This window comes from Fusarium coffeatum (genome assembly GCF_003316985.1).
Source record: "Fusarium coffeatum strain FIESC_28 chromosome Unknown BRIP53273_contig_213, whole genome shotgun sequence".
Lineage (NCBI taxonomy): Eukaryota > Fungi > Ascomycota > Sordariomycetes > Hypocreales > Nectriaceae > Fusarium > Fusarium coffeatum.
The window spans coordinates 20,755-46,308 of NW_022158006.1; the positions used below are offsets into that span (position 1 = coordinate 20,755).

Sequence of the window (25,554 nt, forward strand, 5' to 3'; positions counted from 1 at the left end):
TCAATCGCGAGTCATTGTCAAGCTAGCACAATGGCCGACGACGCTGACAAGAGCCTCCACTTGCATTACATCGCCCCCGCATCATCATGGTCCGAGGCTCTCCCAATCGGCAATGGTCGGCTAGGAGCCATGGTCTACGGACGAACGTCCACTGAATTCTTACAACTCAATGAGGACTCAGTATGGTACGGTGGACCACAGGACAGGACGCCTCGCGATGCTTATAGCAATCTAGCCACTCTGCGCCAACTCATCAGAGATGAAAAGCATAAGGATGCAGAATCTCTTGTCCGCGAAGCTTTCTTCGCGACGCCAGCAAGCCAGCGACACTATGAGCCGTTAGGTCAGTGCACCATTGAATTTGGTCATGATGAGAAGGATGTGACCAATTACAAGCGATGGCTCGACTTGGAGAGGTCGCAGTGTACGACAAAGTATGAGCATAAGGGTGTGACGTATCGCCGCGATGCCATTGCCAGTTTCCCGAATAATGTCCTGGCTATTCGGGTTCAGGCTTCAGAACCTACGCGCTTCGTTATTCGGTTGAATCGGCAGAGTGAGGTTGAAGGCGAGACGAATGAGTTTCTTGACAGTATCCGCGCACAGGATAATTACATTATTCTGCAAGCGACACCCGGTGGAAAGAACAGCAACAGATTGGCTCTCGCTCTCGGTGTCTCTTGCAAACCAGGCGATGGCGAGTTCAAGGTGACTGGAAACAGTCTCATTATCACAGCGACAGAATGCGTCATTGCCATGGGCGCTCATACGACTTATCGGTCATACAACCCCGACGCATCAGCACTCCGAGATATCAAGTCCGCACTTTCAGAACCTTGGGACACATTAGTCACCCGTCATCGTCAAGACTACACGAAACTCTTTGGCAAAACTTCTCTTCGAATGTGGCCAGACGCAAGCAACACCCCCACAAACGAAAGAGTCCAGAACAACCGAGATCCAGGTTTAATAGCGCTATATCACAACTACAGTCGCTACCTCCTCATATCGTCAAGTCGCAAATCTGCAAAGGCCCTCCCCGCGACATTGCAGGGAATATGGAATCCTTCGTTCGCACCACCGTGGGGATCAAAGTTCACTATCAACATCAACCTCCAGATGAACTACTGGCCAGCAGCTTCATGCAACCTCATCGAATGCGCGAGTCCTCTAATTGATCTTCTGGAACGCATGGCTGAGAAGGGAAAGAGGACGGCAAAGATGATGTATAACTGCAGAGGCTGGTGCGCGCATCATAACACGGATATTTTCGCGGATACAGATCCTCAAGATCGATGGATGCCTGCTACGCTTTGGCCTCTTGGTGGTGTTTGGCTGTGTATTGATGTGATCAAGATGTTGATCTATCAGTATGATCACATGCTTCATATTCGCATTGCGCCTATACTGGAGGGATGTGTTCAGTTTCTTCTTGACTTTCTCATTCCATCTGCTTGTGGAAAGTATTTAGTTACAAGCCCTTCTTTATCACCCGAGAATTCGTTTATTACCGAGTCTGGAGAAACCGGAACATTCTGTGAAGGGTCGGTCATGGACATGACGATCGTGCGCATTGCGTTGGAGAGTTTCATCTGGAGTATCAGTATTCTCAACAAAGAGAATCCTCTCCAGAAAGATGTCATGGCTACTCTGGGCAAACTCCCACCATTCCGCATCAACAAGTCCGGTGTGATACAAGAGTGGGGCCTGAAGGACTACAAAGAAGCCGAGCCAGGCCATCGCCACGTCTCCCATCTTTTCGGACTCTTCCCTGATGATTTTATCAGCTTGGACTCGAATCCAGCGCTGGTAGAAGCTGCACGAAAGACCCTGGCCAGAAGAGCCGAGCACGGAGGAGGCCACACGGGCTGGAGTAGAGCATGGCTTCTAAACCTCTACTCCCGCTTACGTGAATCACAAAAATGCGAAGAACACATGGATCTCCTCCTCAGCAAATCAACATTACCAAATCTGCTCTGCGATCATCCTCCATTCCAAATAGACGGCAACTTCGGAGGCTGTGCCGGAATCACAGAATGTTTAGTCCAATCCAATCTGCGACCTGGCGAGACTTCCCAAGTAGTCATGATACATCTACTACCAAGCTTACCCTCTTCGTGGAAGAATGGAAAATTGAGTAATATTAGAGTCATGGGCGGTTGGTTAGTTTCTCTAGAGTGGCGAGACGGGGAGTTGGTTGAGCCGTTGTTGGTGGAGTCTACTGTGAATCATGCTCCGGATGCACTTGTTGTGTTTCCGAATGGCAGGAAAGTACCGGTGGCTAAGAAGAGGGGGCAGCAGAAGATTCCGTTTAGGATGCATCGAAGGATCTCGACTGTTTGAGTCCATCTCTTTACAAGGCGTTGGCTGTACATTAGCTTCTTATCCTGGCTTCGCACATGCTGCAGGTCAGCGAGTTCTAGCTCTATCATCATGTTTACAACAACTCTATGGCACAGGTAGTATGTCTCTTAGGTAGACTTTCACCTTTCGATGCTCATATTAATTGGCAATAGCGTGCTCAACGAATGAAAAAAATGGGCCCAGCCTTCACTGCATGTTTAACCTCGCTCAACTGGTTCATGGCACCCAAACGAATTACAAAAAGTGCAGGCGTTTGATGGGCAAAGTTGCCGTACGTTAGCTTCTTGTTCTGGCTCGCATACGTCAGGCCAGCAAGTTCTCGCTCTATCATCAATTTTACAACACATTTTTCTCTCTTGGACTTCCACTTTTTGATGCTCACTTTTAAGTGGCTACAGCAGGCTTGAAAGACCCGAACAGGCGACACGTGACCGTTAGTGCAGAGGAGTGCTCCTCGACGAATCACAAAAAGTGCCATCAAGCCCATCAGGCTAACCCATTACGGCAAAGCCTACAAACAATCCCTTGGGCTGTAACTCGTTACAACTGGGCACACGTCTTGTGGCTGAGACTTGATACATGATGCAGTCTTCCCAGCCTGATTTTATTTTTTTCTTCTCTTTCACATCCTCATCCGTTTGTCTCCAGATATCTTCTGTGAGTACTTTGCCCATAGCACCAGCTGCCAGTAGAGAGCTTCTCTCTGGCATGACAGCAGACATTTAATCTACGTCTTTATTCCACACGAGTAAGCACATACACCACATTTCTTTGGAATAGGAACGCATGGATTATTAACTCTTGAACTATTACAGATTGTTTTCGGGGGGAATATTCCCACCAGTTACCTTTTTCTTTGTTAGTTGAAAGCGCCGGGACACCGGCGCTTCCAACATACAAAGCGACCACCATGATCATCACTTAGAGCATTGTGCGTTTGGCAACTGTAGCCTCTGTTGGCATCTCTATACAGTACCCTTCTATACAGCCGTTCTAGATGATTGGGCTGAGACTCCCGAACCGTGTAGCGTTTTGGCCCAAACCGGGTCAGATGTTACCGACTGCGAATTCTCTCCTGAAACTCTCGACGGTGACGACTCCTCTCTCGACTTTTTATCTTTTTATCCCGATCTTGCTGCTGCTGCTCCAACACCCTCCAATTCTTTGCTCTCTTGGGGTGATTCTCAATCATTCTCGCCCGAAACGGTCTCCATCAATTCAAGCTCCCCTTCAACACAGAGGAATTCCAGCCACTCTGTGACTCCACCACAAGTTCAGGCACGCTATGTCTGTGAGTTGTGCAGAGCGGCTTTCGATCGCATAATTCCCCTCGCGTAAGACTCTTGTACCTTGTGTCCACCGGACTCTTCGAGACTGACCTTCCAACGTAGGGAACATTACAAGGATTTCCACTGCCCCACCGTTGATGGCAAACCGACATACTATTGTGGAAAATGTCCAGAATGTCCCAAGTATGTCTTCACGCGTCACCACGAATTTATACGACATCTCAGATCGAAGAGACATCTTGACGAGAACTATCTCTGCCGCTGTGGCTCCAAGTTCCCGCGACCAGAAAAGTTTAGAAAACACGTTCAGAAAGGGGAATGCCAAGGTTTCAATGCATACGCCTGCCTCTGCGGGTACTCAGTTCTATCATACACAGATGCAGTAGCATTGGTGTCTATTGGTGGACATATACACAAATGTGACGATCCGCGTCCAAGGGGCCGTCCAAAGAATTCATCTACAGCAGCCAGCAACTAAGAAGAGGAAAAGACACGAGCAGACATGCTGAGCAGGGTTAGCGATAGCCCGCGATTGGCCCGTGATAGGGACATCACTCATGCATGTTAGAGTCGGTGTTACGATCGGTTTGTACAGGGTGTCGGCATTGGTCACAGTACCAGACCAGCATGTGATTCGTTGAATGATGACTCTCAGAAATTGGACCTCGATGCTTCGCCTGCCAGCGGGTAAAGCTCCCTTGACGGAGCGAGAGGTCGAGGAGACCCAGGCAAGCTACTCGCCAATGACTGAACGACAACTATCTCAGGAGCCAGAGAGACCCAGGGCCAGGAGGTCCTGCCTGTTCGATTAATACACATTATGGTTATGGAGGATATCGAGTTTGTTCTTTTCTTTTTCCTTTTGTATAGACCTTCCGTCAAGATCTCCCAGAGATCCAGCAAGGTTGTTCATGTTGTTGTTTTTTATACGTGCCCTGGGTATCCGCCTTGGGAGCACCCTGCCACTAGTCGGGCAACTGACCGTAGGTGGGTCACCAAGTGTTAATACCCTTGGCAGGCTTCGGCTGTGCGGCGTGCAACTTCTTTTATGCGAACCTTCCGTCAAGATCTCCCAGAGATCCAGTAAGGTTGTTTATGTTGTTGTTATCTGTACGTGCCCTGGGTGTCCGCCTTGGGAGCACCCTGCCACTAGTCGGGCAACTGACCGTAGGTGGGTCACCAAGTATTGATGCCCTTGGCAGTCTTCGGCCGTGCGGCGTGCAACTTCTTTTATGCGAACCTTCCGTCAAAATCTCCTAGAGATCCAGTAAGGTTACAAAGAAATTGGAAATTATATCTACTCTTCAATATTACTTTCAAGCATTTTCAGCTGTTCCTCCGCAGAAATGATGTCGTCCCTAATCTTGTAGTAGGGTGACGATCCGACGGTAACATACTTCGCCCATTTCTCGAGATTTTTAATCTGCTTACCTAGCCTTTTCTTCTCCAGCTTCACTCCTTGTTTCATCTCACGCGTCTCCCTATTCTGACGGACATCCCGTAGTTTGACCTGGAGCTTTTGTACCAAGTCCTCTGCCTCTAGAATCAGACTTGGCAAAGATAGCAATCCCTCACGTAGGATTTTGTATCGTTTATCGAATATACGTAGATCGTTGTCATAATAGTTGAAAGGGCCAGGTCGAGGGCTCAGATGGTAAGCGGCGTAAAGTGAATATCCGCTCCAGTTCTTCAATACCGGCTTGAATTTGTTGTTTGTTCGTTGCAAAAAGACTATCTCGCGCTCTTTGATGGCGATGAATTCTAGTAAAGCGTCTTCGCCATCAACCTCGACCTCTTGCTCTTTGGCTGCCAGATAATCTTCCACCTTTGACCTTGTTACCGGTGCGACTTTTTGGCGAATTGTTTCATCGCCATTGATGAGATGTAATAGTTCGAAGAAACAAAATTCATTTGCGTCCACTTCAACAGGTTGTATGGATACTCCAAAGCCCGCGATTGGTGGCCCGCTAGAAAGTAGCACGTTAATATCGTGAATGCCTTCCAAACACCGGTCGTCATCAACCTCTTGATCTTCATCTTGAGACATCGCATATGCCCTTTCTTGCCTGACCCGCCTTCGGCGAGATCTTTGTCGGAGTCGGTCAGACTCTTGTTGGCGGGTTGTTTTCTGTCTAGGCTTCTTGCAGGCGCTGCCGGCGACAACTATATCCCCTTGCGAATTCTCCATTTTGTCCTTCTTTTCTTGTACGATCGCTCCAGTGCGGTAGATCACTACTCGGAGATCATTCCAAGTAGTGCTCAAAACAGTCCTGCCTGAAAGTCGACGTATTGCACGAGCTCTGTTGGACTTGACCTGGGGAGATAAGTTGTCAAAGTTGTAGGATCTGGCTTCGTAGGTGATATCTGAGTCGGCATCGTGGCCTTTGTGAGTGACAGAATAGATGTTTGCATGTTCAGTCGACCCAGTCTGCTTTCCGATGACCCAGTCGTTGTCAAAAACTGTCCCCTCGAGGATCATAGCGTTGGATTGATCCAGGGTTTCAGGCTGCTCATTCGCATCCAAACCATTATGTTGGTCCATGTTGCAGGAAGCGATATCTCAATATGCCTTCGCTTTCATTTCTGCCAGAGGTGGGGATGTCTTGTAAGCTCACGACCCGTCAGCCCGTGTGCTGACTGATGAATATTGGACCAACCACACTCCTCCACATTTCATATGCCTCGAGGAGGGCACTTTTTCTCAACCAATCGTTCTGCTGACTCCGCATGTCGCTATACAAGGATCTCCAGCTTCAATGCTTTACCTCTATTAAGCCTGCACCGTACCTCGAACTCTTGGGACTCAATGTCTAAAGTATAAGGTATTGTTTACTGTTAAATAAAGTAAAATAATTTTAATTATGCGCGAGATATTTGGGGGGTTTCAACTCCCTTAGCTAAAAATACCGGATTGTCCTTCTGTCCGATTCTTGTCTCTGATAAGTTATCGTGTGTTGATGTCCTTCGCGAGTGTGGTTAAGAAAATTCTTAGAGTCTAGGCGAGGAGTTACACTATATCTCAGAAAAGTGCCAGAGATATGCATTGACAAAAAGCAATGGAGCCCTCTTTGTAGAGAGGTGGCTTTCTTCAATCTATGAGAGGACAGTTCCACAGTTGAGAATTCTATTTCAGATCACACTAAGCGTTTGAAGAGCAGTTTGCTGTACATGAACTCCTTATTCGAGCTGCACGCATATTGCAGGCCAGCGAGTTTTCATTTAGCACAAGTTTACTACGCCTTATGATCAGCACTAGCTTCATGTATGTCGTCCATCTCTCTTGTTGTAGCTAGACTTGATCCTTCTATCGACAAGGTTTTGATTTCCATCAGCCTTAATCTTAACCGAGACTACCCGACGCTTCAAGACCCTGGACGCGTCCCAATGATGATTAACGCGTCTGACGCGCTAGTAACCCCTACAGGTCTAGACAACATTGGCGCAGGGACTTTTACAGTTGGGCTTATTCTTTGTTTGCCATGTGCTTAGACATGCATTATTCATTCCCGCGAAGGAACAATATGGCACGATTATGTTTGCCTTTGCCATAGTGATGCATTAGACAATAAATTGTGTAGTGAGATGGACTGCATGCAGAAACAGCCATGTGCTGGTCTATGGTACTCTAGCGAATGGCCTCGACGGATGATTTCTTCCTGTGATGAATCGGATAATTGTTGGTTAGATAATTAGATTAGATAGACTGCAGACGCGAGTGCTTTTCCGCAGGACGTGGTCATCTTGACGGAGGCTGAGTGCTGGGTAAGGTGTGGTGATGTCATTTCGAGTATATCTTATCAGACCATGATTATCGGTGCTATCGCTATCGGATAAGCTTATCAGACACCAATCTTATCAGTTGAATCTTCAGACTCGTGAAGCTTCGTTGCAAAGCTACCCTACAAAGACATTTCATTCAAGGTAAAGAATATTTTACAGCCACCTACGTGCGGTTAAATGAGTACATACCGCCTTTTACTTGCATTTTGATTATCCAAATTGGTAAAAAATTTCCCACTGTAATTATCTAGAACGGGATTTCACTAATACTCTTCTGTTCAGAAGGATTCCCTATTGCGTTGTAGTGGTTGCAATAATCAGTCCAACCTACTGCACATGCAGTCAAGATCCTCAGAGCTCAGCCTCAGCCACACAGAAAAGAGGCTGAGCAAGACTCATGCGACGTTGCAGCCATTAGCTCAATTGATTCAGGCAATGTTTATTATTAGATTGATCATTATCACGTACAAACACCCGACTTTCTTTTGGGGGCGGTCAGTCCGAATGCGCGAACAGCTAACTCGAAATCACATAGTAGCATAACCTTGAGAGTCGCATTCTGGTCCAAGCTATTTCGTATGGTAACAGAAGGCCCAAGCTAAGGTAGCAGCAACATGGACAGGCCGCAAGAATGGGTTGGAGCGCGCGCGCAGGAACACGGGACTGTCCCACCTTCGGCTCCGGGCTAGCTTCTCTCGGCGTCCACGAAATGACGTCCAGGCCCGCTTCTAGGTCTCCACGCCAAGACTTGCACTCCCGGATTGGCTTGGCTCGGCAGTTTTTTGTTGAGTCTGTGTTCCCTTCCATTTCTGCTCTAGAAAAGAGGCGGGAAATGAGGGTGAACATGGCGGTGTCAAAGTGTCAGAGCAACAAATTACCATAATGCATATCCGTATGGCATTCTCATCACCTACCTCCAAAGATCTACATCTCCATTTCGGTTCATCGGTCTCTTTACTCTCATGGTAGTTACACGAGGTTCAACGCACAATGTCGTCACTTCCGTTAATTGAATCAGCTGATCCCGGTCTAAATTCACCCGCCAAGCTAAAGACAGTCAAGATCCAAGGTCGAACCTGTCGCTGTGAAATCATCGACTCTGGGAACTTTCTTGAAAAGAACAGAAAACTCCCGCAGCCCTGCAGGAACATTAACATCCAGATGACCTAGTGGGGCCGAAAGGGGACGGGTAAGGCCACCAAGTGGCGCCGAGAACGAGGTCAGACAGGATCACCCACAGTCTAGCCCAGTTTATGCTAATTATAACTCGTGAATACGAGGCTAAGCATAATATTAAGCCAACAACCCTTGTAATTAATGAACAGCACAAGTCGGATGATTCGGCAGGCACTAGACTACCTTGACTTGTCAAAGCAACATGCCATGTCATCACCCCGCAAAAATCACCAGGTTGAATGAATTTCTCCGGACTACACGATGGATCAATCTTCGTATCGGTCTTATGAAGGCACAGCTAGTGGTGCACTAAGCCTCGTATCAACACAACAGCCTTGTCAGGTAAGCATCTGATTTCAGAGATAAAAGGCATTCAATCTCCCGACATTTTCAATTCAAATCATCTCATCTCATCTCATCAATCACTCTCATCTCTCAACTCAATCAATCAACTACAACTTCTCTCTCCACCTCACAACCAAAACAAACCATCAAAATGAAGTTCTCCGCTGTCACCGCTCTCGCTGCCCTCACCGGCTCTGCTGTCGCCGCCAACAAGGCCGTCGTCATCAACGACTGTGCCACCAACATCTACGTCCAGTCCGTCCCCTTCAACGGCGGTGCTCCCGGCCCCTTGACCACCCTCAAGCCCGGCCAGCGATTCTCCGAGGACCTCCGCGCCTCCGGCTCCACCGTCAAGATCGCCGACACCCGCACCTTGACCAAGCCTCTCTTCTTCGGCTACTCCTCCGACGCCAACAACGTCTACTACGAGCTCAACACCCAGTTCGGCAACCCCTTCGCCAACAAGCACAACATCCTCAACCCTGGTGATGGCTGCAAGAAGTTCGACTGCAAGGCCGGTGACGCCAACTGCTACAGCACCCCCAGCAGCCCCAAGAACTACGGCTGCCCCAACCCTGTTACTCTCTACACCAAGATCTGCGCCAAGTAAACGCAGCTACGACAAGATGATCCTGCTCCTCATGCATGGGAGTCATGACTTAATCGCACTATAATCTTTCGGTATATATATAATTATTAGACGTCCGCCTAGAGGTGGCTTGCTGTACATTGCAATACAAGCACATATTTCACACACATCGTTCATAAAACGTGAAATGCATGACCCTTGGTGAAACGCTTCTGAGTCTTTAAACTCATGTCACTTTGAATAGATCACAAAAGCAAGGTCATAACAGCTAAAATACCATAACAGTTCTGACTGGGCTATCTTAATCTCGTTGAAGTTGAGTCGCCAGTGTGTTATTCATGCGTGAATTTAAAAGACTTGCCTCTTGAGAAGACTTGAATAGAATTCAAGCCAGTTGCGGCTGCTCCTTGCCTCATTAGAATTGAGACATAGCTTACGTTCTTTACCCATGTAGTAAAAGCATACTAAGGTTAAAGGTTATGATATGTTGGAAGCTTGGATGTCTCTTATATTTATGCTTGTTTCAACCCTGGCCCAAAATACTGTTGGGTCAATATCCAGCGCTTCACTTTTGAAAGCGAAGAAATCAACCATCTTTAAACTAATAAGTCTTAATATCTGTGCAGATTGGATCTAATTTGAAGCGTTCCCCTATACCAATTAACCTATAGCAGGCTAGAGCTGCCGTGGCTATGTGATATCTTAAACTCAATGCTGTCCTTTCTGAGCTACAATTGCGACTCCCGCTATAGGTAGTCAAAAGATACTTCAATTTCGGTTGATGTCGAGACTTCTCAGATCTATTGCTTCTTTATGCTGTAGGCTCATCTGATGGAGTATGTCATGTTAGATAGTGACAATACGCTGCCTGTTGGTAATAGTCGGGTCTCTTGCAATATTAGGCATAGCATGGGAAGCCACCAGTAAAAGAGCTTGGATTAAAGTCTCAGATTCAAGAAACATACTGCCGACGCACAAACTATTGTACAAGAGCTTAAACAGGTGCCGGCTTGGTAGGATCATATCTCGGGGAAAGCATGGCCACAGACTACCATAATGAAACAAGCTGTCGGAAACCGGCCTCAACCTGATACAATTGTGGAGCGCGTATTAAAGATCTCATGTATCGTAGACCGGATGTTCGTACACGACTCGGCCGCGGCGCCAAATGAGGGAGGTTTTAAAGGCATTCGTAGACGTACTTCTGTGATAATATCCCAAGACGCTGGAAATTGTATTACCTTGAGAGGAGGAAGAAGGCACAGACAATCACTAGCTGCTTTCTCCTCGGGCCTCTTCCTCGACCGACGTGGCAGATCATGCGGACAGAGGGTAGTCACTCGCTTCGATAGCGGTCAAGCTGTACGCAATAGATAGACGAAAGAAGTTGCATATATGAACACCAGTAAGTCGCATCGTCGTGTCGTTGCAAATGAGGTTGAAGTTGCTCAGATAGATGAAGGCCTCAAAATGCAGCATCTCCATGCTCATGAGACCAAGGAGTGAACGAATCACGGTCCAAAAAAGACTCACCGACGGTAAAGTTATCTCAAGCTATCAATCAATTGATAGCATGTGCCTCATTTGCCCAATTTCGTTAGTCACTAGTCGGTGCAGCGAACAGTCTAGAACACCTTAAAAAAAGGCGAAGCCGAAAATGATACGACATGACTCGGGAAGGCTTAGCATCTGTATGCATGTCGACCTTTTTGTTTGGAAGGGTTCGAGAAATGTCTCACATGACCGTCTTCCGGAGGTCGAGTTCTTATCGCTTTTCCATCTAACCACCATTTGAATAGGGCTGTGAGAGCGATAAAGGTTGATCCTGGTGGCTAGCGAATGAGTAAGCGGTTGGTATAGTAATCTAACCGTTGCTGTTGATTGGCATTTTGTTACTGAAGGCCGGTATGCAATGTTCAAACCGGCATTGGACCGTCATTATTACCCCACACTCCACGGTGATGCGGCTCGTAGAATTCCGGCCCGGACATGTAATGGTGACAGCCAAGATTTAGTTGACGGCGGGGTAAAAGAGTGCAGTAGGATCCCAAGCGAGCCGTCTCAGCGTTCTTCGAGAACAAGACCAGAAGATATCAGAATGCCACGTCGATGATCTAGAAAAAGTCCAAATGCCGTGTCAATGATCACGCTGACGCCCATTCCGCCCTTGCTCGACAATTCACAGGGCAATGGTTGGTGATAGATAACAATAATACCCCGCTCGCAAGCGGCTGGGATTTACCGCATGCCGATCAAGGTTGCGTCACGATACCGGGGCACCGAACATCGGGGCACGGACTCGAAAGTCCGGTATCTCTTGTCAAGCGAAATGCGGAGATAAAGAACATCAAGATGCGGGGAAAGATAATCCTGTCCTAGAGCATGATAGGAAATAGTAATACAACTACCGCGGATGGGTGCACTATCAGGTGGTGCGTCAACACAAGATGGGACATGCATGATATCGATGTGACCCGGGGTTGACGGCATGGAACCGTTCGAGAACGGAACAAACTCCATGGTCCACTTGGCGTCCCCGTCCAATCTTGTCTTGCAATCTTTATTTTGTCGCCGGAAACTAGAGTACGATTCCTTATCACCCGATCACATGACCGGTTGCTTAGCGGTAATCCGCCTATCTTTGGTCTCGTCTGTGGCGTTTACCATGAGGACAATCGTCAGCTGGTCAAGTGCCAATGACACGCGTATGAATATATAGATATGACCTTTCCATCCCCGCTAGAAAAATTAAAGTGCTCAGTCCAAACTATCTTCACTCATCACACAACAAGCAAACATGCTGACACTTGGTGCTCTCGTGCTCTTCGCCATAGCGGCTGCCATCGCTCTCATCGCAAAGAAGGCACTGTCTAAACCCCAAAAGGAAAGCCTTATCTCAAGAGCTATCCCCGCCGCGGCACCCCTCACACAACCTCTACCCTCAACATGGTACAAGTCTGACGACATTTATGAACTTGAACGACGAGCCATCTTCTCCAAGAAATGGATTCTGCTTACTCACAAGATGCGCTTCGAGCAGACTGGCTCATGGATCCGCTATGCTGAAGCTGGTTTTGATTTCTTCCTTATCCGCAACGCTGAGGGTGCCATCCGAGGTTTCCACAACATCTGCCGTCACCGAGCTTTCCCTGTCGTTGTCAAGGACAATGGTCAGAACAACGTCCTGTCTTGCAAGTACCACGGCTGGTCCTACGGTATGAACGGACAGCTTGCCAAGGCTCCTCTGTACCAAGATCTTCCTGGCTTCGACCGATCCAAGAACGGTCTTTTCCCTCTTCACGTTCACGTTGATGACAAGGGTTTCGTCTGGATCAACATGGATGCTAAGACCCAGCCTGAGATTGCCTGGAATGAGAGCACTGCTCGCTACGGCTCTTTCAACCTTGAGGATTACAAGTTCGACCATGTCAAGCAGGACACTAGCAGCTTCAACTGGAAGACTCTTGCCGACAAGACCAACGCCAACAGCAACGCTGCTACTGAGGTTCAAGAGAAGGGTACCGACCTCGTCAGCGATTTCTACTTCCCCAACGCCGCCATGACTATCTCGTAAGTATTCATCTCAGATCGATCTTGCAAACAAATACTAACCATCACAGCCCCCACTTCTTCTTCCTCTTGAGATGCGTCCCCACATCCGCCACCAAGTCTCAACTCCAATACGAAGTCTACCGCCACAAGAACGCCAGCAACGACGACTTCAGCAAGGTCGAGGAGATCCTCCAGCAAACCGCCAGCGAACACGAGGCCCCCGCCGAGAAGAACCTCCGTGCGGGCGTCCTCGTCGACCAGACCCCCCTCCAGTTCCAGAACCAAGTGTACCAACTAGTCGAGCACCACCGCAAGCTGGAGGGTATCGCCGGTCGCGAAATCCGACCTGCTCAGCAAATCCTCGACAAGTCAGCCACCAAGACCGAGCAAGACGAGAGTCTCTTCTCTTCCTGCTCTGGTCTCTCTTGTGATAAGATTGGAAAGGATCTTTCATGGTAAATATGGGAGTTTGTAAAATAGAAAGTCAAAGTCAAAGGCGTATTGAAAGCATGTTGGTCTAGCATACTGGGGTTTACAGACGGCATAGAAGTGTTTTTGAGTTTTAATGGGGAACATCTGCTGGATGAGAACCCGAGTTTAATAGTATACTATTGACAGCAATTTATGATGTTTATGAGCATCTGTATCTGTTCCATATCTGACTGTCTTGTGCTTTTATCGACTGGATGAGTAAATCTGTAACAATGAGTAGAAACGCATGCGATCGCGTGCCCTTAATATGCAAGAGAGTATAGTCCGTGGCCAGCCAAAGGAACAATGTGTTGTGGTATTAATTCAGTTTCCTTCCGACTACCTCGACTATCATCAATCATTACCAAATTCCGTCCTACCAACCAAGCCTCAGTCCTTATCCTTGTCCTTTTTGGAGAAAGACCACGATTTCGACTTCGATTTCAAATTAGAAAAGAAACCTCCCTTCTTCTTCTCATCCTCATGCCTCTCCATCTCCCTCTCCGTATCAAGCTGAGTCGTATTCTGGTCCATGACATTCTGCGCGAAATTGACCGTATTCGGCTTCTCCTGTCCTCCTGCATCAATTTCTTGCTGCTCCTGTTGTTGAGCTTGCTCGTCACCCTCGAATAAGTCCATGATCTTTCCTGGGCCGAAAATTCTTTCGTAGACAGCCGCTGTTGTACCAAAGTCTTTGTGGCCGCCAACCTTAATGGCGTCCAGGAGTTGGAGGACGTATGTTTGGCAGTTGTTTGTGATGAGGTTGTATGTTGGTTGTCTTTCTCTGATGCTTTGGATGACGGATTCGCCTGTGAGAAGTCTTAGTATGAGAGAAGTCGGAATCGGGAATGAGATGCTTACCGGCTCTTCTCAATGCATCGTCGTTGAATCGCGTCTGGCCGACTTCAAAGGTGCGCCACTCATCTGGATCAACCTTTGCATTCGTATAAATCACATCGAAATTCTCATCCTGTAGAACCATAAGTTGTTGTCCTCTCCAGTAACTCACAGTCAAACTCACCATCCACAGCTGATGAGCATAGTCACCAACCAGCACAGCCCAATGTTGCGTAGGATCCGGATACTTATTAATCTTCTCAGTGATCATTTTCCCCAAACCAGTCTCCTCCGCAAACCACTTCCCTGCGAAACCACCAACAGGATGCCATCCAACTTCAACCGGTCTCGGCGGTCCATTGACGATAGGTTCCGTGACAGGGACAATGTTGGGCTGACCACCAAGACCCACAGCGTGCTTGAGAGCTAATTCGCCTTTATTCAAGCTCTTTTTCCTGCCGATCAGTCAGTATTTGAACCACGGAGGATGTAGCGTCAAGGTTGATTAAGAATGACGTTATGCAGAAATAGCGCATACATGAAGTCTCCCATCTTGTCCCTCTTCCGTTCCCGTTCTTCCTCTGAATCACCCATAACGCCTGAAAGATAGCAATAGTGAGCGTAGTGCTGATGGAGTCGAAAGTTTAATTGATGAGAGAGGGAAAGGTGCCGAGGTTTTTAGTGAGGCCTCGCACTGTCAGCTCAGCTGATTCACGTGAGGTGAGGCTGCGCCTTCACCTTGGCGCTTGTTCATTATCGGCAGTCACTTTCCGGCTAAACCAATCAACGCCAAGATTTAGTGTCACAATAAATTCAAGGTCAAGAAAAATTGTTATAAAATTGGGGCATATACGATGGGACCTATAGCTTGGTATGCAATTTCTGTAGTAACTAAATAATCACCATGAAAGTGTGAATAGTGGGTTGTCATACATGATCAACAGCAACAACAGCAATCATCGCAGCAATCATCATCCCGACCTCTGTCGTAATAACCTCTGCGATAACCATTCACCGCACCATTATTATATGCCTGCCTTCGAGCTGCGTATTGCATCTGCGGGTTGGGTCAATAGGCACCTGCACGATAGCCTCTGGGGTAATATGCCGCTTGGGGTCGTCTTGTAGACAGAATGGTCAACAAGAAAGCTCATCATCAAGGACAAAATATTGAAGGCAGATCTTACCGAGGTGCGTTTGCGTAGCGAGGCATGGTGCCTGGTAAAGTGTCCGAGAATAAATAAAACCAGTGTCGGCGATATGTGAGATGTTGCGCAATGAACAGATTAGAAAGAGCAAGAGTCTTGGCAGAAAGGGATAATGAGTGGTATAAGTAACCGGTGAGTAGAGAGAAGGGGCAGTCTGCTTATGCACTTTCTACGTAGAGGTGGTCGACGTGGCTCAAGTAAAAAGACTCTGTGGTAGCATCTCTTGGTTTGTGGTTGTCTACTACGATTGAGTGGGTGTTGAGAATCAGGCTGTAAATCATTCGAAGTCACAGATACCGCAATTACTATGAGCGAAATACATTTCAATGTATGCAAGAAACATACTATGCGGTAAGAAACTAGGACACCTATCAAAATACTCAAAGAAGCATCAAGACCATCACGGCACAACTGAAAACCCAATACCCAACATGTGACTGGCTGGCAGAGTTCGCCTGTTCAGGTGTCCCACTACCCGTTGCCGAAGTCGTCTCTCCCGTTGCACTCGCAGTTTCGCTCGCCGTAGTGCTAGTGCCAGTGCTATCAGGCTCTCCGCCGTCTTCAATGACAGAATCAAGACTAGCCAGGTTAGCCAAGTACCTTTCCGTGTTTTGGAAGCATGACGTACATGTGGATGAGACCGTTGTTGGTAAGAACATTCGCCTCAATGACTTTGGCATTGTTAAAGAAGATGTCTTCACCACGGATACTGACACGGACTTTGGTATTATTTAAAGTTCCGATGACTTGGCCGTCACGAAGATAGTTGGAGTAGGTGGCTTCATCGAGGGTATGAGCTCTGTTGGGTACATTAGCATGTGAGATGTGAAAGGGTTATTGACGTACAGAAGTGCGCCTCCCAGGTCCTGCTTTGAAAGTTTAACATCCGGATTCCCTGCGTTCTTGAAAGCTTCAGTTGACGGTGCAAGACAAGTAACGTTCTTGGAGTGATCAAGAGCAGACCAAAGTTGCGCTTTGATCAACGCGGCATCTAGGGCATCGAGTCTTGGATCTTTGATTGTGTGGACGGTGTTAGAGCAGGATCTAGGCGGAGACAAAACCCTGCATAGCTATTAGTGACGAGAGATAGGGTTGGCCAGCGCACCACTTACTTGTCAACAACCTGGAATGAATTGACGTCCTTGGATCCCCAAGAGCCATCGACAGCAGTCATCTTGATATCCTGCGCCAAACCCGCCCGTAGCATAACATTCGGTCCACCCATATCCTCTTTCTGCTGTCGCTTATTGTTTCCATCTCGTTTCAACGCAAAAATCACCTGCCCACTAGCCTCCTTCCCAAACTGACTCTGGATTTGAGGACCAGCGCTCCTGTTATTGAACACCATGCCCTGCAAGAGAGTAGGAATCGATAATCCTCGGTCGCCTTCAAAGTCCGAAGAAATGAGCGAGGCGTCAAGGATGTGGTATGAGAAGAAGATCTGGAGTTCTGTTTGGTTGAGCTCTGTTACATCGTAAATTTTGGATTCTTTGAGATAACTCTGGATGGCTTCATTGGTGGGGACTAGAACAGTGATGTTACTATCTCTGTTGTCTAGAGATGTGATGAGTGCTTGGGGAGAGAAGGTAAGAAGGGAGCGGAATAGAGAGAGGGATGAGTAGTTGGCGATTGCACTAGATAAGTCTTCTGCGAGAGTTTGGGCGATGGCTGCTGATGCGAAAGCCAGAGTCGCCGCGGCCTGGATGAAGAAAAGATTTTTCATTATGATGATATTTTTTCACGATAGGTAAGTAATACGGTACAGCGACGTTAAGTTTCAAGTCGGGGCGAGCAGAGATGATGCGATGTTATAGTGATCAGAATTTAAGGCTGAGCATCCATCCCTTCAGAATTGACGCAGTCCAGGTCCCAAAAGACCAGAGCCTGCTTCTCAATTGACAAATTACAACAACACATCCAAGCCATAGCTGCAGGGCAAAAGCGGGGAAGGCAACAGCAAGACATTTCTGAAGTAAGACAAGACACAAATGTGGTGGGCATTGACGCCAAGCTGAAAAGTAGTTGACAGCCATCAAGAAATACGCTTAATAAGTGATGAAGCTACCCTACGCCTCAGTCTGGAGAAAGAGGATGTGGCGTCGTCCGTCGCGGTAAATGCCGTACTATTGATATGTGGCGCCGTCTCCACGATCTGAAGCATCGATAGGCTGAGCTAAGTGGCGCAGAATTAAGACGCCATTGTAAGAGCAGCTCCGCATTGAGTCGGAATGCATTTTGGTACTCTATTATGTTTGTACCACGTGAACTATCATTGCCTTTGAGTGAAATGTGTAAGATCAATTGAGACAAATCTCGACCAGACTCTGGAAAGGTCTAGACCTAGCTGTGCCCTATTAGAAGGGAAGAGATTGCAACCTGTTGGACCAGCCCAGGACCTGGACAGCTGGGCTCAGAGGACAATGCGTTCTCCACAATTCCACGACAGTTGCCATTGGATAGTTTCTCAAGACAAGTTACGGTGCCTGCTGAGCACGAGCGGCCTTATCAAGGAGGTAAAACTCAGGGTCCTAGAAGAATTGACCCCGAGATCATAAGAGATGAAATAATTTAGTTACTTTTATGGTAGCTTAGACTAGCATTCAGGCTGCTTTAGTATTGTAGCATTAGCCTTTGAGGACAATTCTTCTGTCACCCGGTCGGTAATTAATTCTGAATGGCTATGCCAGATGAAGAGCGTACACCATCCCGGTACTCGGAACATCACTTATTGCGGAAGCACTTTGTGCCATGGCTGAGTAATACACGCAAAGAGAGAAGGGTCTTTCTGTCATTAAAGACAGCATGGGAACCCAGGTAACTTTATACCAGGGGCAAGCAATATTGCAGGGTAGCAGAAGTTTGTTTTCAGCCCATATTCAGCCCATCTACCCAGGGGTCGGAAAAGCTGAACACTTTAGCTCGGGAGGATAGGGGAACACAACCTGCGATAGCCAACACTTGAAGAGCGGAAGTGCGGCAAACCATGCCTTAATATAATCACAGCTACCCCAAGAACAGATAAATTTAGCGGACGATTCAATTGATCTGCAAGAAAAAGGTACAAATCGGTTAGAAACGACGGATATTACTGTTGGGACGAACCCCGTAGGCGAAGAAACAAACCCACTTCGGTTCTAACCGATTTCGCGCTACCACTCAGGGGGATATGTCAGTGCAGACGGTGATCAAGTCTTCAGCCTTGCATAATTCAAGTTAGTAGCCTCTGCAAATACAGTCAGAGCAGCTCGTAAATCGACATTTCATTTCATCTCAGCTGTTCTAGACGAAAACCTAGAAGAGAGAATTGTTTCGTTGGGTGCGAGTCAAGCTATGACGTCCAACTCCAGTTTCAGGTTTATTAGCACTCAACGTCTGACCCCACGCTAAGACCGTCAATAGTTTGTGTTAGTCACGATTTCTTAACCCAATATTGAGTAGCTGAAAAGAAACATGAGCCCATTTTATGGATGCTTCTAAATTGAACACTTGAAAAGTGGACCACTGTTCCCGTTCTAGCACCATGGGCAATTAAACCACTGTAGAATATCGTGCTTGGCGACGGTAGAGCGAGTCAGTCACAAAGAAGTAACTCGTATCGTGTCGTCTCATATATAATGATCTACTGATCTGCATTGAATCCAATCTTCAGCACACACTCATTCAGTCATTCTTTACTCGCACATTCGTTCTTTTACCAACTATGCAGTCGATCATTACCTTTGCAGGCTTGGCCTTTGCCAACCTTGCTGTTGCTGGCCCTTGCAGGCCCATCAAGCAGAGCACTATCTCTTCTGATCTCGTTTCTACCACTTCGGCTGACGTTACCGTTGTGACCGTTGTTCCCGTCCCTGTCGAGTCTACCTCTGAGGCTGAGGCTGAGACCAGCACTTTCGCTACTGTTGTTATTCAGGAGACTAGCAGTGCTGCCATCGAGACCTCTGCTGAGACTACTGCTGAGGTTGATGCTACCACTACCGCTGAAGTCGAGGCCGATGCCAACACCACTACAGCTGAGGCTGAGGTTGACACTACCACCACTGCTGAAATTGAGGCTGGTGTCACTACCACTGCCGAGCTCGAGACTTCCGCCACCACCAGCTACGCTCCCCTCCCCACCGCCGACCAGTCCTGCGAGAATGGCGGTCTCGACTACGCCATCTACGAGCACCAGTTCTACAACTCCGACGCTCCTCACTTCTCTTCCTTCGACCCCACCGTCTTCCACACTGCCACACCCACCTACGAGGGCATCACCGAGCGCATCGGAATTCAGCCCGGCACCGACTGGACCAAGCCTTTTACCATCTACGAGGGCAGCCCCGAGCAGATGTGGCAGTACAAGGCCGTCGACCACCGCGGTTTCCTCTTCGCCCCTGAGACCGGTACTTACAAGGTCACTGTCCCCAACTCTGATGAGATCACTCTTGTCTGGTTCGGCAACAAGGCTATCTCTGGCTGGACTCGCGAGAACGCCGATCTTGAGCAGGATTACCCTGGTGGCACTTCCCGATCTTTCGAGGTTGATCTTGAGGAGGGTACCTACACTCCTTTCCGTCTCCTCTGGGCTAACGCTCAGGGTGAACTGAACTTTATCGCTGAGGTCCAGGCTCCTGGTGGCCAGGTCATTGTCAACGGTGATGGTGCTGATAATGCTTACCTCGTCCGTTATGCTTGTGACGGTACCACTCCTGAGTTCCCTGACTACTAAGTCAACACTTGATGTAGCAATTGCTACCTTTATAGTATATACTATTCATTTTCTGAGCTAAATATTTCAATACTATAATATACCTACTGCAATTCAGTAGTATCACCAATCTATGTTTCATTCAGAAGAGGAGTAAATTTGCCAATACGAATAAAGCACATGGAAAAAGCAACACGTTAAGCGACGAGGTAACCCCAATCGGCATCATGTGCATAACAATTGGTGCAAGTATTCCACACCATTCCCAAGCCGGACCACGGCGTGACTTGGGGTAGTATCCACCCACCACTGCAACATTATTGAACTTCCTATCTAGATCAAAGCCGGTATATTTGAACTCCAATATGCATGCTTCGTATTTGTGCCTTGTTTAATTGTTGCGATGTGAATTGCTTCTGTCGGCATTGATCTCGAATTGAAGCAGCATTGTAACCCTACCAAGATTCACATTCTGCATTCAGTAGATACGCCACGTAGGAGGCGTGGAACAGGTGACAGAGACAGCTGATTTAGGAAAATGAGCCCGTCAAATGACGATCATGTTTACTTTCTGTTTTTTTCTTATCAAGCTGAAATGCCGTAGACCTTTGTGGGATTGTTTGCGATTTTATCTCAATCTATGATCTTGCCTATAAGTAGATGGTTCTCCGAGATTCCTCTATGGTAGATCAAGCAGGATCATCTTTTGTGGCCGCCAAGTGTTAAACAATGGCGCAAATATCCTTCAAGCCTCTAAGCATCCTCTTGGCGTGTCTAGCCTTGGTCACGTTCTTTATCCAATCTGCAACATGTCTTGCTGTCAACAACCGAGCAGGAGACACCCTCAATGACTTCACCAAGCGAGCTGAGGGAATATACTCCCTCGGTGTCGGCAAGGCTGACATAACCGGCCCTGTCGTCGAGCTCAACCTCATGGGATATGCCGAATTATCCCAGAAAGGAACTGGCTTGCGCCAACGTCTGTACTCACGAGCCTTCATTGTCGGAAACCCAGATAAGCCCAAAGAGCGATTCGTGTATCTCGTCTTGGACACTCAATCTGGCGACACTGCTATTCGCAGAGGTATTCTTGAGGGGATCGCAGCTCTTGGATCAGAGTATGACGTTTATACTTCTGATAACGTCGCTGTTACTGGTACCCATTCCCACGCTGGACCAGCTGGTTGGAACAACTATCTCATGCCTCAGATCTCTGCCCTGGGTTTGAACCAACAATCTTATCAAGCCGTCGTTGATGGTGCTGTTCTATCAGTCAGACGCGCTCATGAGAAGATTTCCAAAGGTCGTCTTAGTGTTGGAAAGATACGCATTGACGATGTGACTATCAACAGAAGTCTCTTCGCTTACCAACGGAATCCAGCGTCGGAGAGAGCAAAGTATGAAGATGAGGTTGACAAAGAACTGACTATGCTCACCTTCACTCGCGAAAGCGACAAAAAGGTGACCGGAGTTTTAACTTGGCATTCAATTCACGGAACAAGTCTTCATATGAACAATACTCTCGTCTCAGGCGACAACAAAGGTGTCAGTGCATATCTTCTTGAACAAGCCATCCAAGGCACAGAAGGAGCTGCCGAGGAGTTTGTGGCCGGCTTCTCCCAAGCTGCAGTGGCAGACACGACACCCAACGTCGAAGGCGCCTGGTGTGAAGACGGCTCTGGAAAACAATGCGACTTCAAGGACTCCACGTGTGGCGGTAAGACAGAAACTTGCCATGGTCGAGGTCCGTTCTGGGGCTTGAACGATGGTGGCACCAAGTCATGCTGGGAGATCGGTCGTCGAGTCTTTAAGCAAGCTGCCAAATTGTATGATCAGATGAAAGACGGAGGTGGTACAGCAGTCACTGGGAACAGTGTTCTCGGCTACCATTCATTCCACGACATGTCCAACTTCACATTTGAGTTACCTAGCGGGAAAACCGTGAAGACATGTTCTGCAGCCTTTGGATATGCCTTTGCGGCTGGAACAACAGATGGTCCTGGCTACTTCGACTTCAAGCAAGGAGACGCAGGCGATCCAGATGCGAGTCCGCTTTGGGGTATTGTATCGAAATTCCTCCGTAACCCTACCAAAGAACAGGTTGCTTGTCAAGAACCCAAGACTATCCTCATCGATGCAGGTGAAATCCCACTGCCTTACGCTTGGGCTCCCAACATCGTCGACGTTCAAATGCTTCGCGTTGGTAATTTTTTCATTATTGTTTCCGCGCCTGAACTCACGACCATGTCTTCGAGACGCTGGCGTAAGAGCATCAGTGATGAGATCGAGGGTAGAGGTGTAGACAAGCCCATCGTCGTCGCTGGTGGACCGGGAAACACCTATGCGCACTATGTTACTACACCTGAGGAGTATGATGCGCAGAGGTATGAAGGTGGATCGACTGTCCATGGAAGAAACAGTCTTGATGCTTACATCAATTTGACATCAACTTATGTCGGATATCTTCTGGGTGAGAAGGATGCTAAGAAACCTCCATCCGGTCCCGAAGCTCCTGATAACCGCAAGAACTCCCTCTCCCTCGTCACAGGCGTCGTCTACGACAATCCCAAGTCCGGCAGCAAATTCGGTAACGTCATAAAGGACGTTCCAAAGTCAGAGTTCAAGATCGGAGATACCATCAACGCTACATTCGTAGGTGCCAACCCACGCAACAATCTCCGCCTCGAATCTACCTTTGCAGCAGTTGAGAAGAAAGATGGATCTAAGTGGACTCAAGTCCGGTCTGACGATGACTGGGATTTAGTCTTTGAGTGGAAGAGGGTCGATGGCCTGCTTGGAACTAGTGAGGTTACGATCTCTTGGGAGACGGGTTGGCAGGATGCGAAGAAGGTTGCGGCTGGGACGTATCGGTTGAGTTATTTCGGGGACAGCAAAGCGCCTATTACGGGCAGGATCAGTGCGTTTACTGGACGGAGCAAGGAGTTTGATGTTGTTTAGTCGAGATGATGTTAGTAATGATTGGGTCCGCTACCGACCGCAAGCTGAATAAGAAGAGATATGGTTCTCTTTGTCTTTCTACTGTAGAAGCATTCCACGGAGAGCCTCCAACACGAATCAAAGACGATATAAACCAGCTTTTCAGAGATGTAGTCAGCTTAGCAGGTTCTTCCTGCTCATCTTGCACAGAATTAAAAGCACGATGCATCGAACCTACGCGCTCCTTGACGTGTTTCTCAAGACCTGGCAGTCCACAACATCTTTTACAGTGGGTATTCTTCTTGAGCTCATTCCTGATAAGCGCAGTACACAGTAACTTAACTCTAAAAACAACACAATAATCTATTCTCGAGAAGTCTGGCAAGATGCAAACAACCCTTGGCGGGTCAAAAAGGAGATTCGAACCGTAACGACATTTGACTATGCCCATTTTCTGCCCTCGCTCAATGTTGTGTAGGTAGGACAGCTTAACGAGTATACAGAAAAACAGCTGGTACTGTAATCTTCCCTTGTAAACGCTGATTGATAGTCACGTCCTACGTCAATGCTGTATGGCATGGGGTACAATCGGGCGATGATTTAAGCATCAATCGCAAACCTAGGTCTATCGGTGATTCTGTGGGTATACGCGTATGTGTAAGTGGACTTCACCGGTATCGGAACTCACGAAATAACCCGACATTTTGAACCGGGTAAAGAAAAAGCCGTGGAGATGTTAAGGAGGTAGATTGTAGAATATCAAGAGCTTAGCAAAAATCACATTAATCAGCGAAAGTACTTATTTAGTGCGAGCTGGCAGTCCCAGGGTCTAGTGCAGAAGTAATCTGAAAACAGAGAACATCACTTGGTGATTTGTGTTATCATGCTAACAAAAACAGCTGAGACGGTGGGGAGTTCCGTTGCACGAGCACGTTGGAACAGAACGCATAGCTTGCGATTGCCAATGTTTCTATTGTAACACTGAGTATCTGTAAAGTCAGGTCAGTCTGACAAGTACATTATTGGCACATTCCCGACTAAGTACACACTTTCCATTCTGGCTGGTACCAGGTTCCAGGTTTATGTCACTGATGGTGGAGTTGGATCCCACATTTAGCGAAGATCAATCCATGTGTTGAGCCGCTAAATTATATGGCATAACCAGAGACGAACACGCATCTCGTAGCTAGGAAAAGACATTTATCTATTTTTAGTCAAAGTAAACAGCACTGAGCCTATCACCTTACTCACCGTCAAGGCGTGTGTGTGTTGAAATTGCCAGGTTTAGACTTCCTTCATACAAAAAACACTTTGTATCCTCAAACCAAAGTAGCACAATATCTGATTCCCTGCGTATGGACCGTAGAATCCCCGGGGAATGCCCGAAAATAAATGGTAACTAACCTTCCTAGTCAGGTCTAGTCTGGCCTTTGGACAGAAGACGGTGTCTGGAGATACGAGTATAGATATGGAGACAGCTTGCGGAAGTTATCAAGCAGTAGGACCAAGCCACTCATAATTGCAAAGGAAACCATGCTCAGGCTGAAATTGTTCTTATAAATATAGGAACTTCCGTCGTTAACAAGACCTAACAACTACAATAACTTATCGTGTCTTACATATACTATGTAGATAGTATGAAAGTCAAAGTTAAATGGTTGGACTCTGCCTTGGATCTCGTAGCGGTGGGTCCAAGCATAAGTGCACGGTGTCATGGAAGTTTCCAATCCAGTCTTTCTGCTGACGCTTTGGTATTTACTAATTGTCGGCGAGGACAACATCGACTGTTATTCGGGAAGGAAACATATGCCGAAGTCTGTTAATTTGACAGATCGTATAGCAACGTTTGAACTTCCAAGGGGCTATCTTGTAAAACTGCTGGGGCTCGACTGACTGAGTGGTTGAGAACCCCGTATGATTTACCCTGCATTTTCGTCCCATGGTCCGATGTAGCTCCACTTGATTGATATGGCTAAAGCTTAATTTTAAGCCTGTTTCAATATCTCATCTAATTCTACGGAGATGGACACATAGGCGAGACCATTCTGTTGCATGGTTCCTGAAACCTTATTTCCGGAAGCTATACAGGAGCCCTGTACGACTCACGGGCGGGTACAAGTTACATCCGTTTCTGTTAGCGTCTAACTTGGTCGATTCTTCCACCAACCGGATAATACTTTTCAACTCTGAGTGTTGAAGATGAGCGGTAAACGATTCTATGACATTAGCACCTGTGTAAATCGGATAGACGTGGAGATCAAAAGGAGATATTTATAAAAAGGGCCATTGAGCCGTGCCTTTTCAAAAAAAAAAAAAAAA

General features: G+C 47.4%; 7 protein-coding genes across 7 annotated transcripts; 5 read left to right on the forward strand and 2 right to left on the reverse strand.

The window, feature by feature from the left end:
* Positions 1-30: 30 nt before the first annotated feature.
* FIESC28_08799 (uncharacterized protein) lies at positions 31-2,343 on the forward strand (the record flags this gene model as incomplete). The annotated part of the gene is made up of 1 exon (XM_031162936.1): positions 31-2,343. The coding sequence occupies one exon, from the start codon at positions 31-33 to the stop codon at positions 2,341-2,343; it is 2,313 nt and encodes a 770-aa protein (XP_031013006.1).
* Positions 2,344-4,950: 2,607 nt separating this feature from the next.
* On the reverse strand, positions 4,951-6,195 carry FIESC28_08800 (uncharacterized protein; the record flags this gene model as incomplete). Its single annotated transcript, XM_031162937.1, has 1 exon — positions 4,951-6,195. The coding sequence occupies one exon, from the start codon at positions 6,193-6,195 to the stop codon at positions 4,951-4,953; it is 1,245 nt and encodes a 414-aa protein (XP_031013007.1).
* Positions 6,196-9,105: 2,910 nt separating this feature from the next.
* Positions 9,106-9,564, forward strand: FIESC28_08801 (uncharacterized protein; the record flags this gene model as incomplete). Its single annotated transcript, XM_031162938.1, has 1 exon — positions 9,106-9,564. The coding sequence occupies one exon, from the start codon at positions 9,106-9,108 to the stop codon at positions 9,562-9,564; it is 459 nt and encodes a 152-aa protein (XP_031013008.1).
* Positions 9,565-12,340: 2,776 nt separating this feature from the next.
* FIESC28_08802 (uncharacterized protein) lies at positions 12,341-13,554 on the forward strand (the record flags this gene model as incomplete). Its single annotated transcript, XM_031162939.1, has 2 exons — positions 12,341-13,113; positions 13,164-13,554. 2 exons carry the CDS (start codon positions 12,341-12,343, stop codon positions 13,552-13,554), a joined length of 1,164 nt encoding a protein of 387 aa, XP_031013009.1.
* A 402-nt stretch (positions 13,555-13,956) lies between these two features.
* On the reverse strand, positions 13,957-17,334 carry FIESC28_08803 (uncharacterized protein; the record flags this gene model as incomplete). Its single annotated transcript, XM_031162940.1, has 9 exons — positions 13,957-14,375; positions 14,428-14,536; positions 14,588-14,858; positions 14,942-15,002; positions 15,778-15,881; positions 16,038-16,190; positions 16,240-16,410; positions 16,458-16,673; positions 16,724-17,334. 9 exons carry the CDS (start codon positions 17,332-17,334, stop codon positions 13,957-13,959), a joined length of 2,115 nt encoding a protein of 704 aa, XP_031013010.1.
* Positions 17,335-19,311: 1,977 nt separating this feature from the next.
* FIESC28_08804 (uncharacterized protein) lies at positions 19,312-20,319 on the forward strand (the record flags this gene model as incomplete). Its single annotated transcript, XM_031162941.1, has 1 exon — positions 19,312-20,319. The coding sequence occupies one exon, from the start codon at positions 19,312-19,314 to the stop codon at positions 20,317-20,319; it is 1,008 nt and encodes a 335-aa protein (XP_031013011.1).
* Positions 20,320-21,027: 708 nt separating this feature from the next.
* Positions 21,028-23,256, forward strand: FIESC28_08805 (uncharacterized protein; the record flags this gene model as incomplete). Its single annotated transcript, XM_031162942.1, has 1 exon — positions 21,028-23,256. One exon carries the CDS (start codon positions 21,028-21,030, stop codon positions 23,254-23,256), a length of 2,229 nt encoding a protein of 742 aa, XP_031013012.1.
* Between the last annotated feature and the right edge of the window lie 2,298 nt (positions 23,257-25,554).